At 49.2% G+C, this 20,327-nt stretch overlaps 1 protein-coding gene across 3 annotated transcripts in view; it reads left to right on the top strand.

Moving 5' to 3' along the window:
• Window positions 1-20,327, top strand: part of LOC144772494 (E3 ubiquitin-protein ligase TTC3-like) — a 1,119,388-nt gene that overhangs the window by 923,187 nt on the left and 175,874 nt on the right. For all 3 annotated transcript variants that reach the window (XM_078656860.1, XM_078656861.1, XM_078656859.1), the window contains exon 39: window positions 10,265-10,368. In XM_078656860.1, the coding sequence (XP_078512986.1) occupies window positions 10,265-10,368 (104 nt within the window). The remainder of the gene's footprint in view (window positions 1-10,264; window positions 10,369-20,327) is intronic.

Below are 20,327 nucleotides of genomic sequence, written 5' to 3'. Positions count from 1 at the left end.
ATAAGTCTAGATATAATATGGCACTTATGCCATGCTTATGATACATAAAATGACCTGGACTGTCCCTAGGCGGGACAGGAACTGCTTCCTCGAGCAGACCTTTTCTAGTTCTTAACTGGCGTAACTTCGAGAACAGAGGCATAACTTAGGCTGGAGTCTGGACACAATACAATACACGATAAACACAGTAATAACTGAAAAACGAATCACTCATACCACGACATTGAAAACACATGAAATAACATTTATAACAACAGTTCGGACAGAATACTACCTGGAATACTGAGAACAGGACACATGAATTTCTCGAGAACAGAACTTACTGGAATGACTAGATGCACTGCTAAAACAGCACGAAACTTACCGGTCCCATAAAGAGACACGTCAGGACCCGCGTCCACCTAGGTGAACACTTCGTGTTGGATCTGTGTACCCAAACCCACGGACCAGAGACAATATTAATTGACCCTGTCTAGATACTACCCCAGCAACGGTACTCACCGGGCAGCAAGAACGGAAGGCCTCGGACTGGACTGGACTGCTACGACGACGGACGGACGAACTTCGGACTTCAGTTACAGGTGGGCCTCTGGATACCTCGGACCTTGGACTCTCGGCTTGGGCTCTGTTCGGGACTCGCCGCGTTCCTCACCGCCTCGTCTGGACGCTGGACCGCAACCTCCGTCTCCTCCGTGGGCCTGAGGGATACTTGAAGCAGAAATATCTGCACGTGCACGGTATGGTTCCGTCACGGCTGCAGAGGATCAGGGGGCCTGCGTGGCTTCTCCGGCGCGTGGGGAAAGGGCAAGTCCCTATTCGGGCGCCATTATGTGGTAAATAAATAATTTATTACCGGATCTATTTTTCAGAATAATCAATAAACAGGTAGCTCAATAAATAAGAGTCAAGATTCGAGGTAGCTGGAGTTTACAGGCTTTAATCAGGCATAAAGGACAGGAACAGGACAGCCTGTACGGGAATAGGATGGCAGCTGCCGGGGACAGGATCTGGGAGCATAAGGGTAACTTTTAATAACCGTGCACAATATATATATAGTTAAACAAATACATTACATTCAATACAGTAGGCGTAGCAGTAGGCGTGGTTCGTAGCAGTCGCGAAAGATAAGGGTAAAATGATGTAACAAGAAGGCGTGTACAGGGCGTATACATAGACATGTGATGCAAACGTAACAGAATATGTCATAAACGGGGCGGAAACATGGAGGGGGCTACCTGAGCAGCTGGGACCTCTAACCTAGTGGTGCGCGCAAACGGGCAATGACGTGTTACCAGGGAGAACTGGGGGCTATGACTTCTGCGCTAGAAGAGGAGACTAAAGTCTGGAGTGTCAGAGCGACATGTACCCAAGCATATCTAGTATCTGGTGTTTAGAGTACATGTTGATAGAATCCAAAAGTTATCAGGGTAAAGGCTAATAGACACTAAGACTGGTGCATGCATAATTCTATATGTATTGCATGTGCGAGGAATATTCTATGAATATTAATACAGTATTTCTCTTACATGGAGACATAAAGGCTAGACCATGACGGAAACTATTGATGCGATTCAGTAACTTAGGAAGGCTGAACTGATAACTAGAAACATAACATACTCTTGGCAGACTGGGAGGCAGAGCCAGGCCGGACCGGGCACTGCGTGGCAAGAAGTAAGCTAAGGGTCAGGGATACAGGTGGGGGCTGTATCGCTCCTCGGAGAGGGTTCAGGAAACAGGAGCTGAATCTGAGTCCGGGCCCTTTTGAGGCCTAGAAACGGGGACAATTCAATAAATTAACGTGCACACTGTAAAACGTGGCAACGTAGCTTTACATAGGCCTAATATTCGTTGCTTTCACGAAGACTGGAAACTGGCATACTAGAGATGGACACAACTGTAATTGCGTCTTTAATCGATCAGAAGGGAATACATGCATATCGATCATGCACATATAACATAAGATGGGGAACACGTAGGCACATACAACATGGCAAAATTTACTTTTCCACAAGGCACGTCCTGGGGGGAAGTCGAGATTATCCACTATTGGTGTCATTGGGGAAGGGAAGGAAGTCCATCCCTTACGGAGCGCCAACTGGTCCCAAGCTTTTAGCGTCGGAGATGTCACTGGAGAGGAATACAATCCCCACGCTCTGCATTTACGCGGCAACCAAAGCTCTCGCCAGATATTATATCCGGCTACTGTTTGGTCCATGAAAAGCCAGTGCTTACTGGACATGGGCCTGTTCCATTCCACTATATATCTTAGACAGGACGCCTGAAAATACGCCGCAAGCTGAGGGAATCCCAGGCCCCCAGCCGCCTTCGGGGAGGTGGTCACCGTGAACATAGCACGCGGCCTTTTGTTGTTCCATAGGAATTTATTCAGCAACCCCAGGAGTTTCTTCAACATACCCGATGGCGGCGTTAGGGGCAGCATCTGAAACAGGTAGAGTATTCTAGGGAGGATTGTCATCTTAATGGCCGCCAGCCTACCAAACCATGCCAAATTAAGGCGGAACCAATCCGATAGGGACTTAGTGACCTGTTCAGCTAACACAGAATAATTCAATGAGAGCGTTCTGTTTAGGGTCGGGGCAAGTCGTATACCAAGATACGTGATGTCTGAATGCGTCCATTGAAACTCAAAGTCCCTCCGCAGATCTGCTACGTCAGCAGGCGGGATCGAGATGTTGAGGATCTGTGATTTAGAGAACTTAACTTTAAATCCCGCCGCCTTATGGAAAGCACGAAGCTCTGATGATAAGTACCGTAGGGAGGAGTAGGGATCCTGCAACGCCAAGATGACATCATCCGCATATAGACTTATTTCATGCACGTCGGCCCCGAAGCGGATACCCGAGATATCGGGCCGGGACCTGACATGCTGGGCAAAAGGCTCCATATACAGCGCGAAAAGGAGCGGTGAGCGGGGACACACCTGTCGCGTCCCCCTAGTGATGGAAAAGGGGGCCGACTTGCAACCATTGACTCTTACTACCGCTTTGGGAGTTGCATAAAGGCACTGGACCCAGCGCAAAAAGTTGTCACCTATGCCGAACGCTCTCAGCACCTCAAAAAGAAAGCCCCAGTCCACCCGGGCAAAGGCCTTCTCCGCGTCAATAGCCAGCAGGAAAGCCTGTGACTTGGAGCGATGCACCAGGTCAGGCAGATGGAGTAGCCTCTTAGAGTTATCCCCACCCTGTCTGGTTGGTATAAAGCCTGCCTGATCAGGGTCAATCACGCCATCCATTGGAGGGCTAAGCCACGCTGCCAGTATTCCCGCAAACAATTTAGCATCTATGTTAAGGAGCAAGATCGGCCTATACGAGCCGCATTCGGTAGGATCCTTCCCGGGCTTAAGAATGACCGTGATGGCCGCCTCAGACATGGAGGGGGTAACCGTCCCGGTGTCAAGGAAGGAGTTAAAAAGTTGGGTTAGAAAGGGGGCCAATTCCCTGCAGAAGGTCTTATAAAAAAATAGCGGATAACCGGTCGGCCCAGGCGATTTAGCCAGCTTGAGCCAGGAAATGGCAGAAATTACCTCCTCCACACGGATCTCCGCCTCTAACGCCTTAGCTGATTCAGAGAACAGGGGCTTGATATCGGCTGCCGCAAGATATCGCTCTACATCTTCCCTCGTGTACAAAGAGTGATAAAAGTGGCGGAAGGAGTCAACAATGTCCGTATCGTTGGTGTGGGATGTCGCCCGGTGGTCCCTAACTTCTGTGATGGCATAGGCTTGGGCCCGCGCGCGTGGCCTATGCGCAAGCATCTTACCCCCTTTATCTCCACACAGGTAAAATTTGTGCCACAGGCGCAGTAAGGCATAAGCTGCTCTGTCAAGGGCCAGGTGTTTGAGCATGTGTCTCTTTGTTTCTAGCTCTCTCCATACCCTAGGTGCTACCGTCCTCTTATGTATCGCTTCCAAGCCTCGCACTTCCCCCTCTAGTTCCTCTCGCTTCTCTCTGCGCAACCTAGCGCATCTAGCCGCAAGCGCTATGAAATCCCCTCTGACCACTAACTTCAGGGCCTCCCAAATTGAAGCAATCGCAGTGTCCCCTACCGTATTTTCAGCTAAGTAGTGAGTGATTGTGTTGCGGATCTTCGTGACCAAAGAATTAGTGTAACATGGAATCTCTAAGACGCCAGCCGGCTGAAGGCGGCCGGGCGCAATTTAGGGAGACCTTCACCGATATGAGTGCGTGATCGGAGAGAGAGCGTGGCGTAATGTCCGCCTCAGAGAGGTGTGGTAAAAAGGCCGTCGTGGCTAGGAAGTGATCCAAGCGCGCATACATCATGTGTGCAGCAGAGTAATAAGTAAAGTCGCGCTCTTGGGGATGTTGCATACGCCACACATCATGAAACCCACCTTCAACAAGCCATTGCCTCCCTTCCCGAGACCAGGCGCCAGTATGGGACGTCCTATTTTCTGACCTGTCTAACGCCCCATCCATCACAAGATTAAAGTCCCCTCCCACCATAATTAGGACATCAGGGGATGCTATAACTTGTGCCAGGGCAGTGCGAAGGAAGGGCTCTTGCTGGGCATTCGGGGCATATAGAGATCCTATTGTGAAGACCGTGTCCCCCCACTGAACATGTACCGCTAGGAACCTCCCTCTAATATCTACGACTTGGGCCAAGACCTTACAACGCACACGACAACTAAACAACAGCGCTGCACCATTTTTCTTATTCGAGCCCGAGGACCATAGCTGTAAGGGATAATGCTTGTCCTGCATGCGCCGGACATCTTTAGTGAGAAGATGGGTTTCTTGTAAGAGGCACACATTACTATCCGCGTTCTCAAGAAGGGACAAAATTGCAGCTCGCTTCACAGGGTTATTGAGCCCACGGACATTAAGACTCAGCACCTTCATCTCTCTAGTCATTGCACAGTACATAGAAGAGAAGGGCGATTGCACTAGACTCAGCTAGAACTAGACAGCATAGCACATGCAAATCAAAGAGACCGTTCCTGTCCACTGGATCCCCCCATTGATAGCTCAACATGACCAACTTCTCAGCCACTCTACCATAGCAGGAGGAGAGTATCCTCATCCCAGCCCCTTCTAATAACCCCCTGCAACTGATGCGGAGTCCCTCCTCCACCCTCCCATCCCCCACCACTCCCACCCCCCCCTCCCAAACAGCAAAATCCCCAGAACTCAGAACATAATAGGACAAAGAGAAAGCAACAAACGACAGTTCGTAAAACAGGCCCCAAAAGCAGGGGGACATGGCACCAGTCACTATTCCTCCAGTTCCTGATACAGGACTCCCTCACGGGCAAGGCCATAAATCACAAGTGTTACCTCGTAGGGGCAGCCCCCTCCGACGCCCTCAATCAACCCTCCCAGGATCTCACGAGCCCTCATCACCGTCTTCCGTTGCTGCTTCAGTCACCAAGGCCACAGAAGCCACCGCAGCTCCCCTCTCCTGCAGGCTGGCGGACAGGTCGGGTCTCCGTTCCGGCACAGGCCTGCCCACTCTCTGCCAGTTCGCAGAGCGCCACCAAAATCTATTAGATGAACTGCTACCTTCGGACGGGGAGTCAGGCCGCTCCAAACCCAAAATGTCCATGACCACCTCTAAGGATCGTACTTGGACCAGCTTATTCTGCCACCTGAAAACGAGCCGGAATGGGTGCGCCCAGGAGTAGGGCACATTCTGCTCACGGAGGTGAGTGGTGACAGGCTTAAATTCACGCCGTTTCAGCGGTGTAGAAGCCGCCAGGTCCTGAAATAACAAGGGGCGATGATCCCGGAATTGCAGGGGACTGAAGTCGTGTGCCTTACAAATGATCCGCTCCTTCAGTTGAAAGTCATGCACGCACACCAAGATATCAGGGGGAGGGGCTTTGGGACCCCTCGGTAGCCAAACTCGATGCACTCGGTTCATCCGTATGTCTTGCAGGTCTTCCTCATTCAGGATATGCTTAAAAAGGGCTTCCACATACTCCCGCAAGTCCGACCCCTCTCCTTTCCAAGGCACTGCTCGAATCCTAATGTTGTTACGGCGGGATCTATTCTCCAGGTCCTCGGCGTGGGCTTGTAGATCCAAATCACGGGGAAGATAGCGGGGGGTCACCACGCCAGCCCAGGGCCACCCTGTGCTCCACACAGCAACGAAGGCACCAACCTCTGGAACCGGCTAGGCCCAAAGGACCAGTTTCCAGACCTCACCTTGTAGACCACTTGCTCTTCAACTCCTGCACTCCACGCAGCCCTTCCTCCTGCCCATGCGGTCCAGGTAGCGATCGCGCGCAATGAGCAGTGAGAAGGCCACACAATGCTTCTGACCCACGGGAATAGCAGTGAACGCGGCACCCAAAGCTGTGCCACTGCCGCAATCAGACCTCTCCGCACAGCCGGCTAGATCTAGGGGGTGATCTGTTACAAATGCCGCTCTCTCCGCTCCTGCCGTCCAGAGCACCAATCAAGCACCGTCGGCCGAGTCGCGGACCGCAAATTAAATTCTTCCCCTCCGCCTCTCACCTCCATAGGCGCCCCACTTTCTGGCCGGGCGGGCTCCTCTTCCTCAAGTGCTAGGCCTCTCTAGGCCGCAAACCGCTCTGACGTAGGCGCACTCCAGCGTTTCCAGACTCCCGGCCAGGGAGGGCCCGGTCCACCTCTCAAGGATCCTGCGCCTGCCTAGATCTCCTCGCGGCTGATCTTGAGGGCGACAGCTGCCTCCACTCCCCGCCAGAGTCCGCCGCTTCCAGCACTAGCCAGCATAGGGGCCTACGGAACACACCTCACCCGGAGCTCCGAGCAGGCCAAGACGCCCGACCTCAGGTAGGCAGTGCCGCCGGTCTCCTCCGTTCCGGGCCTGGCTCCCGCTCAGGTCGCCGCACACCTCAAGGCACCAAGGGACGCAGCTGCAGCATCTCACGGCGGAATCCTCGCGTGGCACTCGGCGGTCAAAGGCGCCCCCTCCGCCAGCTCTCGTCACGGTCTAAGAGCACTGTCGACCCACAAGGCAGGGACACGCACCCCACAGAGGCCTCGGCCTTGATCTCATCGTCCGCCGGGGCCCACGCCAACACCCAGTCTCAGCCTGACCGCAGGCCGCACCACAGGCCGTGGCGGTGCAACACTCCGGCACGTCAAAATGGGGTCTCCAACTACTTCAGGTCAGCAACGGGACACCCGGCGGCCCAGATTCGCGGGTGGATGGGCTCCTAAGAGGGTGCTATACAAGACGATGTATCTCGTGGCGCCGGAGGGACTGAAAAGCACGTCCTACTCCGCCGCCATCTTGGCCACGCCTTTTAAAACATTTTATGTGAATTTGTATGTAAAAATTAGGAAATTGAGGGTTTCATGATTATCCCTATAATTTTCTTGACATATTCAATTATTGTGATATGTGGTAAATTGTGCATTTGACTAATCTTATTTTCAATGTTGAATCAATTACCTTTTTTTTTAAACATTTTTTATTAATCACATAAATAAACTAAATGACTTACTCGCTATTCAGAGGCACCTGAAGTGTGCAGACTAGTCCTTTATTCTAGGCTATAAACAAACCTTCTGTGAGAAGCATCACACTGTGCAAAGACTGTCTGTAGAACGGCCTGAAAGTGTCACTTGCAAGAAGGTGAATCACCCCAAACTGCAGACAGTGGATGGAACTCTCCTGTCTGCCTTTTGTCTAAAGGTGTGACTGCACTACCACACTTGTGGTTCCATTTCAAAGTCCTATATGGCCAAGGAAGGGATTGCTCTATCGAGTACTCAGAAGGCTGCTGTGCAACCAGAGTTGGTGTGTACCTGACACCCAGATTCCCAGAGGAAGGTAGGCGTGTTTTGAGTCTGACCCCTTTCTGTAAGAGCTGTAGACCTGTCCCGAAGCACCTAGAAGATAGCCTTCAAGCTGAAAAAAGAACAAAGTCTGCCGACCCTGTAGGAGGTGACAGTCCAGGTGAAGCGAGGTGCAGCTGTGCTGGTGGGAGCTTCAGAAGAGGACTCCTTTGGACAGCGATTTTCATACCCTAGTGCCTACAGGCCCACCATCTCTCTGGAAATCATTCTTAGCGGGATCCATGGCTATTCATCCTTCGGTCACAAAGCCTTGTCAGGTCTTTGATCGGAGTCTGAATTGACCTATACACAACAGTATTGCCCAGAGAAAAGATCTTCTTCTGGATAATTCCACCCGTTGATGACTGTTTTGCCCAGAAGAGAGGTCTTTGCATGTCTGGCCGTATTGCGGCTTATAAGAATATCAAACTATTCATGGTCATGTTGTTTAGAAGGTGACTGGACTGTGCATGCTAGTCTAGTCCAGAAGGATATCGGCCTGTGCATGGCAAGGTTAATCGAAGAAGATAGTCCCCTGCGTGGCTGCTACTCCAAGAAGAGACTGCCATGTGTGACCGCAACACAGGAAGGAAATCAGCCAGCATGTGGCCACACTGATCCTGGAGACCCTTCCAATTGGGGTCCACCTGTTCTTCAATAGGAATCATGCCATCCCCAGCCTCAACTGCAGTCAGCGGCCGGGGGGGACTTGCGTAAGCAGATCTCTGAAGCTTCATCTGCATCTGAATTACCGTAGCCAATGAGGAGACCCCAGACAGAGCTGCAGGTTAGGGTGCCTCCTCCCAGAATCAGGAAGGAGCTGGCATGCTGAGACCAAGCCGAGCGGCTCTCCAAGAGGACAGATTCATAATAGGTGGTAAGAACTGAGCAACTGAACATTTTCAGAACACTTTGGGAACAAAAACTGTTGAACTGTGGGGAGATATGCATTTGTGCTGTCATCAGCCTATTGCCTTAATCTCTACAAGGGAAATCACCTAGAACAAAAAGAGTAGGAGCTAGGGAGGGATAGCATTTAAAAGCACAGCCCTACACAGCAGCCCTACAACACCAAATTGTACTTTGCATGTGTTTAAAGTAGTTTTCCTTCTTGAAAGATAAGTACTGGGTTGTATATTGAGTCATTGTGGTGCTGTATAATTGTTAAGTCCTGAGCTCGTGCACCCCGTACTTGCTCCCTGAGGAGCCAGTGATTGCTCCCCATCACTACCGCTGAAGGTGTTGTACTTGGCCTAGTTTGCACAGCCGTAATATGACTTTCCCCCAGACACTGAAGCTAAACATTGTAACCCCGTATGGTGGAGGCCCAGTATCCCATGTTTGCTCCATGGCCCCCTGAACATGGTCTAAAAACTAGTCTAATTAGGAAAGAAATATATCTAGTTTCTGACACAGAAATAGGAAGCAGAGCTTTCTCATCTGTTCATCATGATGGATATTTTAATTAAATTCATAGAATTATAACAAGTCAGCCTGTGTAGTTGAAAACAGAAACGGTTATGTCAGGGATAACAAATAGTATCCTATATAAAGGTAGTTCCAGGCTTTCTTTTCTAGCTTCAGCCAGCTACCTTAAAGTGACTCTTTAAATCCAGTCTTGGGAGAGGAGGCTGCATAGCTGACATAGTTTCCCATAGTGTTGTCTCTTGTAGGGATGAATAAAAGAGCTTGTTTACACAGTTAATGGCTCACCATTTTTCAATCATGCTGAGCTAGAAAATAAAAAGGGAAGAGAACCTCAAGTTATATTTATTATCTGAAATAACTGTTTCTGTAATAAAGCACGTAGGCCGAGGTGTTTTAATTGTATGAATGTAATGACCATATCCATCATGAAGAACAACTGAGGAAGTTCTGCTTCCTAATTCTGTGTCAGAAACTAAAGCTAGATATCTTTCTTTCCTAATTAGGCATGCAAGCTTATACAAATAGAGGGAATTGCTGTGGTCAAGCCTCCCAATTACAGTCAAAACAAGATGCACATGCACATGGGCCTGGGCTGTTGTAGGAAAGCATCTTCCTCAGATATTTTTGACATTACCATTGAAAGCACCACCTTATTCACTTAGGTGAACATTGAATACCGAATCGTGCGCCACTAATATAAGTGTGTCTGATATAGTAATTATTGAAACACCAATAATGTTTGTTTTTCATTTAATTCAAGAAACATAGCTCTTACTAAAGAAAATGTTATCTGTGATCCTGTGAGTTACTGGGAGATAGTTGTGCACATGTCCATTCAAACGGAGTGGCATCAGAAATCCTGTCCAAACTTGTGCTGTGGTTGAGGCTCATGGGCCAGGTACTTCAGATTTCTTTTTGTGTTCATTTCATATTTATTTTATTTCTCTTTTTGATTTGAAATTGAATTGCAAATGTGGACAATGTATTCAAACAGAAATGGATTACACATTTGTATCTTCATTTAGATGTCTGTTCTAGAAAATCAGAAGAATATTGAGATATTCAAATTGTGCTGTGCCATGTCAAGTGGGAAAAACAATCTCCGTGGCGTGCATTCACTGGAAAGCAGGTAGGACTTTCAAATGTTTTTTAAGTCACCACGTTGTTTTTTGTTTTTTTTTGTTTAAGAAATATTGCAATGTAATGCCTACTTACAGATCTTATTTTTAGATTAAATATTTCTGATCGATAATTCTAACTTTTAGAATATTCCCAGGCACTAGACCGGATCTAGGGATTTTTCTCCTCAGTACACCTGTGTTGCCAGTAGTCGGCGTTCCCTGGCACTGTAGTGACTGTACCATCCCAGAAGAAACAGAGCATATGCATAAATAAACACCACCTCTGCGTTCTTACATCAGTTCCTTTCCTTCTGCGCCTTACATTGCAGATCCAGAGCTCATCGCCCAGCTTTGCCAATTTTCTGGTAATTTCAAAGTTTTTGAACATCGTCCCTACTGAAAACAGCAGTCTTCAAGCCATGCCAAGACTGCAAGTAGCAGATGGCCATCATGGACCCACCCAAGATATGTTTTTGGTGGCTTGGCTCTGGTCACCGCTCTAAGTTATGCATCAACTTTGCCCTCATGCACGAAAGCCATCTGAGACCGGGAAGCAAAACTCTACATTGCTGAAGACAAAAAGAGGTTGTGGTCAAAGCATAGGCCCCTCTCCTGTTCCAAGTTGCAGGCCCGGTCACAGAGGCCGCTGCCACAAATGGTCCTCTTCCCTTTTGAAATCCAAGCATTAAAAGATAAAGCAGAACTTGACATTTATCCCGATAAATTGAAATCCAACAAGAAAGTGCAAGGATGTCAAGATCAAATCATTCTCTAAGTTCCTAGAATCTGAACTGATTCTGCAGTTGGTCCTGGCACACCCGGGGCCACCATCAACACTGAAGGTGATATTGGCCTTCAAGGGGTCCATGCTACAGATTTTTTAAAGAATTCCAGCACTTTTGTTGATGCCTTTGGGTCCCAAAGAATTCCAGGGGGCCTCCAGTCGGGTTATCGCTGGCCCATCGGTCATTAGCATTGTCTTACCCTGTGGACCCCACTTGCGGCAGTGTACTGGTTCCAGTACAGGTCTCCTTCCTGGCTCCAAGACCTGTGCTGGGCCCACAGCAAAGGTGGAACAAACATCAAAAGCGGATCCAGTATGGATTCTGATGTCAGATACAAAACTGACTTTGGCCCATCTGGACTGTTGCAATAGAATATTAAACAAGCATTGGCAAAGCCAATAGTCTTCGCCTTTGGGACCTTATAAGTGTTATGCATTTACGCTGACAGACTAGGCAGGATGACTTCACCAATTGATGGGTGGCAGAGAGGGAGAGGATGCAGCAGCTAACAGTCACCTGCACAACAACAAGCGAGTCAGCGGGCATTGGGGCACCTTGGTAGTCATGCATGAGCACCGCCTGAGCAGAGGCAAGTGTAGGCACAGTCAGACAGCGCCCTCAAAACAAGAGCAGCACGTCACAGATACAGCTCATCTACAGGTTCTTAATAGCAGAGCACCGGCCATCACATGTCTCTTTGTCATAGTCCTGGCCAGGTCCAGCTACTGGGAAGGCTATAATCTGGTAATACAAAGTAAGAGAGAAGCGGAGCCGAGTGAGCAAGGCAGTGCATCGAACGTGCCGATTAAAAACAGATGTTGACATGACCCCAAACAGATGGCGCCCCTGCTCGTAACCGCAAGCCATAGGCGGATACATTTCCTGGGAAAGGTGGGACATGCACCCGCCTTTGCCCAATTGCGTGCTGTCTTTTTAGAAAGAGGCACGCAAACTCCAATAGAAAAAATGCTAACAAATAAAACACGCACAAGTGTGTGAAAAGTCCAGAGTGATTCCAAGAGGTCGTTTTCCTGCTCAACCTAAAAAGCAGGGCTGGTCTCCAGACAGCCTGACTCTACCAAGGCAGACCCAACAGTTGAGACTCTATATCTTTGTGGATCTGATTCTGAACAAGGGACACCCCAGGATGAGGGATCGTGATCATGTTAGCGATTGTGGTGGAGAGGGGAGTGAATTTCGCCCCAGCACTATACAGATGACAACGTTTACTTGGATTTGCAAAAGAGCAAAGGGCTTTCCACCTCCCCTGAAGAGAGTGCATAATTTACACCTGAGACCCAGTATTTACAGCTGTCTGCAGTCGAGAACAAAACAAATTTCCTCATGGAAATTCTGCATCTGGGTCTAGCCAACCCCAACTCCTTGCTCCTTTTTTATGAGGCCCTCATTGATACCCTGATGGGCCCTAGACAAATCCCTATTCCTGCCCACCCATGAATAGGCAGGTGGCCAGGCATCAGATTGGCTGCTAGTGACTATGATCCATAGAACCTTGTGGTTCAGGCTTCAACCAGTAAGAGGAATCTCAATTCACTCCCCAGGACTCTTCTGGAAAGGATGTCTTAGAGGATTGAAGAGTTTGGTAAACGTATGTTCTCCTAAGCCAGCTTGGCATTGTGATCTGTAAATGCTGTAGGTTTATTGATTCGCTGCACACATTCCCTCTGGGAAATGGTGGCGAGATCTTGCTGGCAGTCCCAGAAGACCTTAGGACAAGACAAGATGCAGCCAACTGTGATTTGTGCTTGCCTAGATACTACTGATTCCTGGGAGTGAAGTTGACACCAGTGTCGTGCTCTGCCGACATGCATGAATGAGTTCTAGAGAAATTCTCCATTGACATACAAACCTCTCTCATGTGTATGACTTTTGACAGTTCACATCTTTTTGGTGAAAATACAGATGTTGCCTTTGAGCACTTTAAAGAGATCAAAGCCATGGCACACTCCATGGGTCTGTTGTCCTCTGGCAAGGAGTTCCTGGATCAGCAGAAAAGTTATACTATTGCCTTCTCCAGGGGGATGGTATATAGTCAAGTACAATCTCCCCAACCAATACAGCAGTCAGCTCAGTTCTGTCAAGGATGTGGGACTGTCAGGCAGCGTACAGGTCTGCAGAAGCATCAGTCCTCCCATTCCCCTTCCCTCTGCTGCAACTTTAGTTTTTACTTAGTGGGCCATACCCATCCTGGGGGAGGGCACAATTTAGCACTTTTTTCCAGGTTGGTATGCCCTACTTTTGTTTTTTGCCCTCTGATATCTCCCCTTCACAATTCAGAGCGAATTTCAGAGCAGCACATGTCTATCCTGTTAAATGCTATCGAGAAGGTTTCGGTCTGGGGAAGAAGAAAGGCTTTTTACTCTTCCCTTGTGACTAAGATGGATGGATGTCTTCAACCTGTTTTGGACCTTCAAACTTTGAATGTCTTTTTTGTGGAGGGACACGTTCAATATGCTCTCCCTGGCCCAGATCATGTCTGCTCTTGGACCCAGGCAACTGTATGGAGTCTTGGGATAAGGATGGTGCATATTTTCATATACCCATCCTGTAGTCCCACAGAAGGCCAAGGCCAATTTCAATTTGCTGTGCTCTCCTTCAGCCTTACCAGCACACCTCAGGTGTTCACGAAAGTGATGGTGGTGGTCGTGACTGACCATTGGAGGTCAAGGGCCCAAAGGCTCCACGACTGGCTGTTGAAGGTGGGCTTGTCACAGTCAGTTTTTTCAGACCTCCTGCACTCCCTGGGGTTCACTATCAATGTACCGAAGTCACTCCTGACCCCTTCTCAGACGCTCCCTTTCATCTCAGCTGTTCTGGATACAGTACAGTTTTAGGCTTATCCTCCTGAACGGTGAGCTCAGGATATTCAGGCTATGATACCGATATATCAGCTTCTATCCTGGGGTCTGATGAGACTGACTCTGAGACTGCTGGAACCCATGGCCTCCTGCTTGTGGCGCATGCCTGCTGGCGCATGCCGGCTCTGCAGTGGACCCTGAAGTTCTAGTCGGCGTGGCATTAGTTCTGACATGGCTCAGATTTCGGAGTGCACTGCAAAAGATTCTCAATGGTGGCTAACGAACTGTGATTGAATCAGTGGCAGACCCCCTCTCCCTTCCCCAACCAGATCTGACAATAGTGGGAGAGGCATCACTCCTGGGCTGGGACGACCATCTGGGAGAGGTGGAGCTCAGAGGCCTCTCGTCTCTGCCGGAATCCAGGCTCAACCTGTTGGAGGTCTGGGCGATCCGACTGGCATTGAAAGCCTTTCCAACCTCGTAAAGGGAATGCTAGCGCAGGTGGTGACAAGACCACCGCCATGTGGTACTGAAACAAACCGGGCGGGATGGGGACATAGCCCTTTGTCAAGAGGCCCTGCATTTCTGGACATGGCTGGAACATCAGGGCATTTTCCTGGTGGTTAAACACCTGGCAGGCTCTCTGAAGGCCAGGGTGGACAAACTCAGCCAAAGATGCCTAGCGGATCACAAATGGCATCTCCATCGGAGGTGGTGCAAGGTCTCTTTCAACAGCAGGGAGAACCTTGGTTAAATCTGTTTGCCACAGCAGAGAATGCTCAATGTCAGCACTTCGGCATGTTGTGGTTTTCTAGGTGGCTCTCGCTCGAGTGCGCTTTTTGTCTTGAGTAGAGCTTGGGCCTCCTGTAAGCCTTTCCAACAATATCACTCCTACCCAGAGTTCTCAAGAAGATCAGGTACGACCGAGCTCAAGTTATCCTTGTGGCTCCGGACGGAACCGTGGGGAGTTTAGTATCCTGAACGGACCCATCAGGAGGATCTTCAGTCACCATAGCAAGGAAGGGTTCTCTACCCGAACTGGTCTACGCTCTACCTTCATGCAAGATTGAGCGGCGACAGTTGACAGCTTTTGACCTTCAGCCTTAAGTCTGTAATGTCATCTTAGTAGCCAGACATCCCTCCACCACGACAGTATACTCTAACGTTGGGGCAAGTTTGTAGCATGGTGTGCAGAACAACAGGTTGACCCCCTTTCTGCTCCTCTTTCTCAAGTCCTGTTTATTCTCTCTCTTGCTCTGCTATGATCACCTTAAAAGGCTATCTTTCTGCCATCTATGCATTTCTGTGGTTGCCTGATCAGCCATACCTTTTCAAGTCCCCTATTGTACATAGGTTTCTGAAAGGTCTCCAACATTTGTTCCCTCCACCCTTCATTATGCCTCAGTTGGACCTAACTTTAGTTTTGACTTTCCTGATGTACGCTCCCTTTGAGCCGCTCCACAACTGTCCTCTGAGGCTTTAACTATCAAGATGGACTTTCTAATGGCAATAGTATCTGCCCTGAAGGCCAGTGAGCTCCAGGATTTGTCATTTAAGCCCCCGTATCTCAACATCTTCCTAGACAAGCTGGTCCTTCGCATCAGAGCTTCCTTTCTACCGAAGGTGGTCACTCCTTTTCTCATTTAAGCCAGTCCATCACCCTGCATACCTTTTATGCTCAGTGTCATCCTTCTAAAGAAGAGGATCGACTTTACTAGCTGGATCCAAAAAGAGCATTGTTGCTCTACCTTGACCACACAAGAGTTACGGGTGAATGAACAGCTATTTGTGGGGTATGTCTGAGTTTAGAAAGGGAAGGCGATATTGAAATGCACCATCTCCCGATGGATAGTATTCTGTATCAAAACCTGGTACACATTTGCCAAAAAGCACCCCCTGAGAGTTTGCATGCCCATTCCACCAGAGCCAAAGCTGTAACCTCTGCATTAGCACGCACAGTTCCGGTCCTGGACATCTGCCAGACAGGAACGTGGGCATCTCTGTATTTTTTTACCAAGCGCTACTGCCTGGACAGTCAGGTTCGTAGGGACGGGCACTTTGCCCGTTCAGTCCTGCAGGACTTTTGAGTGTGAAATTGTTTCACAGACCCACCTCCAAGGAGGTATTATTGTGTATCTATTCTAAGGTAGGGAATCTGCAGCTAGAAGTTTCTATCAGATGAACATGTTACTTACCTTCTCTAATGCCTTATCTGGTAGAGACTCTATCTAGCCACAGATTCCTTATCAACCCAACCATCCTCCCCGCTCTGTGAATTCTAGGGCTCTAAGCCTGTTCCCCTTTCAGGGCGTTCATTTTCCACACCAGTGGTCAGTGTTCTTCACGGCTCTGTACTCCTGGTGTGAAAGGCTCGAAAAGAAACTGATGTCAACACGCTGGGGTGGCCCCTATATAGGCGCCGCACAGATGAAGCCAACGACACCACGCAGGCCCGATCAACACCACCTACTGGCTGGCAGGGGTACTAAAGAAAATCTTCTAGATGCAGTCTAAAGCCTGGGGAAAATTCTAAGGTAAGAAATCTGTGGCTAGATGGAGTCTCTACCAGGCATTACCAAAGGTAAGTAAGTTGTTCGTCAAAGCGGAGGGGTGGTGCTTATATGTAGCTGAGCTGAGTCACTTCCAGGACTGTATAGAACCAGTGCGGAGCCACACAGTTCAACCCTAGTGGCACATGGGAGCACTGCTATAATCATTTTATGGATCAAGTTTAGTGCTGGCAAGTATTCTAAGGTGACGAATCTTCGGTTATATAGAGTATCAAACAGAAAGAGCATTTCTGATAGTAGGTAACTTGTTCTTACTATACATAGTCTGCAAGATCTTTTTGGCGGTCCCAGAGGACCTCAAGGCCTTATGACCCAGATGATATATGAGCGACAGGATGCAGCAAAAAAGTTGCTCTGGACAGACTGCACACTACTGACTGCATTAGTATGGGCATTGGCACCAGCATCATCCTCAAGAGGCAAGGCTGGATTAGGTCAACTTGGTTTTCTGGTGACACAAGGCTGGATGAGGTCAACTTCGTTTTCTGGTGACGTGTATGAGAAAGTGGCTCTATATATACTGGACTAGAAGGAAGTACAGTGTGTATAGAGTCCACCAACCCCAGAGGTATAACAGAGGTTAAAGTCAGAACTGACCTTACTCTCCAAAGTGGTAGCTTGGTCGAGTAGTAAGGCAGTACCAGAGGACAGTGTAAAGCATTTGATGTACACACTCAGTCAGCAAAAGGTTTCACACACTCAAGGACTGATCTCCAGGCCAATTGTTTGTATATCCAAAGATATGATTGTTTTATTTTTAGAACCAACAGTTATAAAAATATACTTTCAAAGTTACGAGTACTGTCGTGTAAATACTTTGCAGAGGAGCAAGTATTTTGTACATACAATAATCACAGGTTAGCTAATAAGCAATACAGTTCTGAAACACACTTTAGGATTGAGCTCAATGGGTTTTCATAGAAAGGTACAGTAGATTACTTTGGTAGTTCCAGGACTAGATCTTGGATTCAGTCCTGGGGTCTAAGCTGAAACCAGATTAGCAAAAACGTTTTAGTTACAGTGATGATTTTTCCTGAATATAAAGCTGTTTTAAAAGTTCACACTTAGAAACTTTTCAAGGTAATTCTGTCATTGTTATTCAATGGGAGGAAATTCAGGTTACAGGTAAAGTACGATTGCGTTACTTTAGTAACCCAGCACTAGTTTCCTAGGGCCAGCACTGGGGGCTTAACTCAAAACAGGTAGGTAAATGCTTTTCAGTATTTCGTACGATTTTTAAAGAATATTTGCAGTTTTCAAAAGTAGACACTTAGAAGAAATTTCATAGAAAAGCAGACAATGGGTTCCTATGGAGAAAATACAGGTTACTAGTAAACCCCCTAGGGATTACTTTTGTGGTTCAGTACTGGGCGGAAAGGTACAGTACTGGCTTCTCTCCTGATCACACGTGAGTATTTTCGAATTCGGACTTTGGCTGATTTTATAGGAATATTTTCCGTTTTCAAAACTTCACATTTTTTTGAGTCAAAAATGGGTCAATGTTATCCAATGGCAGGTAAGTGAATTACCGGTTTCCCGGTGAGTACTTGGTTGGTGAAGTTAGGGTTCTGGGCATAGACTCAGGGGTCCCCCAAGGTTAGGTGAGTACAGTTAGTTCAGTCCCAGCGGCGCAGGGGCGGCCGGGTGCAGAGGTAGGTAGGCCCAATGAGGGAAAGGAGGCCTTCGGTTGGTGGCTGCTGGCGAGCAGGCCACGCGGCTCTGGGAGCTGTGCTCCTGGTCACTTGCTCAGGGTAAGAGGGGAAGTAGGATAGGGCAAAGAGGTCACAGCCAGCGGCACTCGGGCGGCTGGGTGCAGGGTGCTTTTGAGCCGTCGGGCGCTCAATGTTATCCAAAGAGGATCTTGAAAAAGGAACAAAGACTGCAGGCTCGGGGACGGTGACTCTCCAGGGGAGACCAGCACTTCGAGAGGTAAGTTGGGATGATGGGGCACAGGTAGGTACCCCAAAGGGTGGCACAGGGTGGCGCCGGGTGCAGGGCTGTCTTTGGGGGTCGGAAAAGCTTACCCTCGGCTGGTCGGGGTTGGGGTGGCCCCTGTTTCTGAGTCTGCAGGCGTCGGCTGGTTCGTCGAGGAGGGTCTTTGGGCACTGGACTTCGGCTCGAGGTCGTCGAGGGGATGTCCTCGTGGTCTTAGTTCGGGTTGGCCCGGCCCGGGCTTAGCTGGTGCAGAGTGGGCTGGCCGGAGCTTCCTGGTGGACACCAGGTGGGTTGTTGCAGCAGAGCCTCTGCTGATGGGAGTCCCAATCGTCGAGAGGGTCAAGGCAGGCAGGTCCTCTGGGTGTCCCAAGGTTGCTGTCCGCAGAGGTCGCCGGGATTAGGCAGGAGCAGGTTCCAGGATCAACAGGCCGGGAGGGCTGGGGCCAAGTCAGTTGTTGTTCTCCTGTTGTTAGCAGCTGCACGGCGGGTCTTCTTCTTGATCTTCTTTCTTCTTTTTGATATCGGGATCTGAGGAAGGAAGGTTCAGGGAGCCCCTAAATACTAAATTTAGGGGCGTTACAGGTAGGACAAGGGCAGGGACCAATGGGTCCCTGTCCTGGGGTGAGGAGCCTAGCTGGGATTGGGCAGGACTCCCCATCTACAAGATGGCCGGAGCCCGGGCTCGTGCTTCACCTCGCCTCCTCCACCTGAGGGGTGGAGTTGGCACAGGTTGGCACACCCCCCTTCCTGACGTAGTTTTTCTCGCCAGTCTTCCCGCCAGAGTGGGGGTAGGACTGGTGGGGGGCTGGTTGCTGGGTACAGCAAATGGTCTGGAGAAGCTCTCAGAGGCGGTATGCCTTTGAAGCTTCCTCCTGTCCATCCTGGGGGAGGAGACATAGCACCTTGCCCAGGATGTGCTTTGTTGCAGACCCAGGAGAGCGGGGGGCTCTCCACCCAGGGGTCCAGCAACATGTCTGCTGTGTGGCAGCCTCTGCAGCCACTCAGCCCAGACGTGGATTGTAGGTTTGGGTTTTTGGAGGGCATCTCTAAGATGCCCTTGTGCATTTTACATTAAATCCCACACTGACATCAGTGCGGGTTTAATGTGCTGAGAAGTTTTGTACCAAGCTTGTCAGTCTTCAGTGAAGCCATTATGGTGCTGTGGAGTTCGTGAATGACAATGTCCCAGCACCATATACTCTTAAATGGAAACACTGCACTTACAGTGCCCAGGAATGGCCCTGGGTACTGTAGGGGCACGGGGCTCATGCACCTGGGCCCTCACCTCTGGCATAGGGCACCCAGCTAGAGGAGTGACTGAAGTATGCCAAGGCAGTGGGTTCTGTGGGCCTGGCACACAGGTATGTGTGCCATGTCGACTCTTGCTTTAGTTTTGTACATAGGCACTCAGCCTGCAAAGTCAGTGTGTGGGAGCCAGGGGACCGGGCCCCTGAGGGTGGCACAATACGTGCTGCAGCCCTCAGGGGTCTTCTCTGGTCACCATGCCCTGGGTACCTAGGGTTCCATTTACTAGGGGCTGACAGGGGCCAGAGATGCCAATTGGGTATTTTGTTTCAGCATAGCTTTTCTTTGTAGGGAAGGAACACAGGCACTGGGTACCTGATTGGCAGGGACCCAGGGCACACTCAGTCAAAGTACATCAGCAGTTCAGAAAAAAGTGGGGGCATACCAAGGCAAGAAAGATGGAACTTTCTCACAACCTGTAAGCATTTCTAGTGGATATGCCCTATTGATAAGCACAGATTTTCCAGAGAAAAGGCTGATTTGGCACTAGGGTGATTGAAAAATGTTCACAGGAATTGGAATTATTTGCTCCAGCAAAGCAATTTCCACTCCA

The sequence above is a fragment of the Lissotriton helveticus genome, chromosome 8, assembly GCF_964261635.1.
Source record: "Lissotriton helveticus chromosome 8, aLisHel1.1, whole genome shotgun sequence".
Classification (NCBI taxonomy): Eukaryota; Metazoa; Chordata; class Amphibia; order Caudata; family Salamandridae; genus Lissotriton; species Lissotriton helveticus.
The sequence above is the reverse complement of the archived record's forward strand: the minus strand, read 5'-3'. Positions and strand labels throughout refer to the sequence as shown.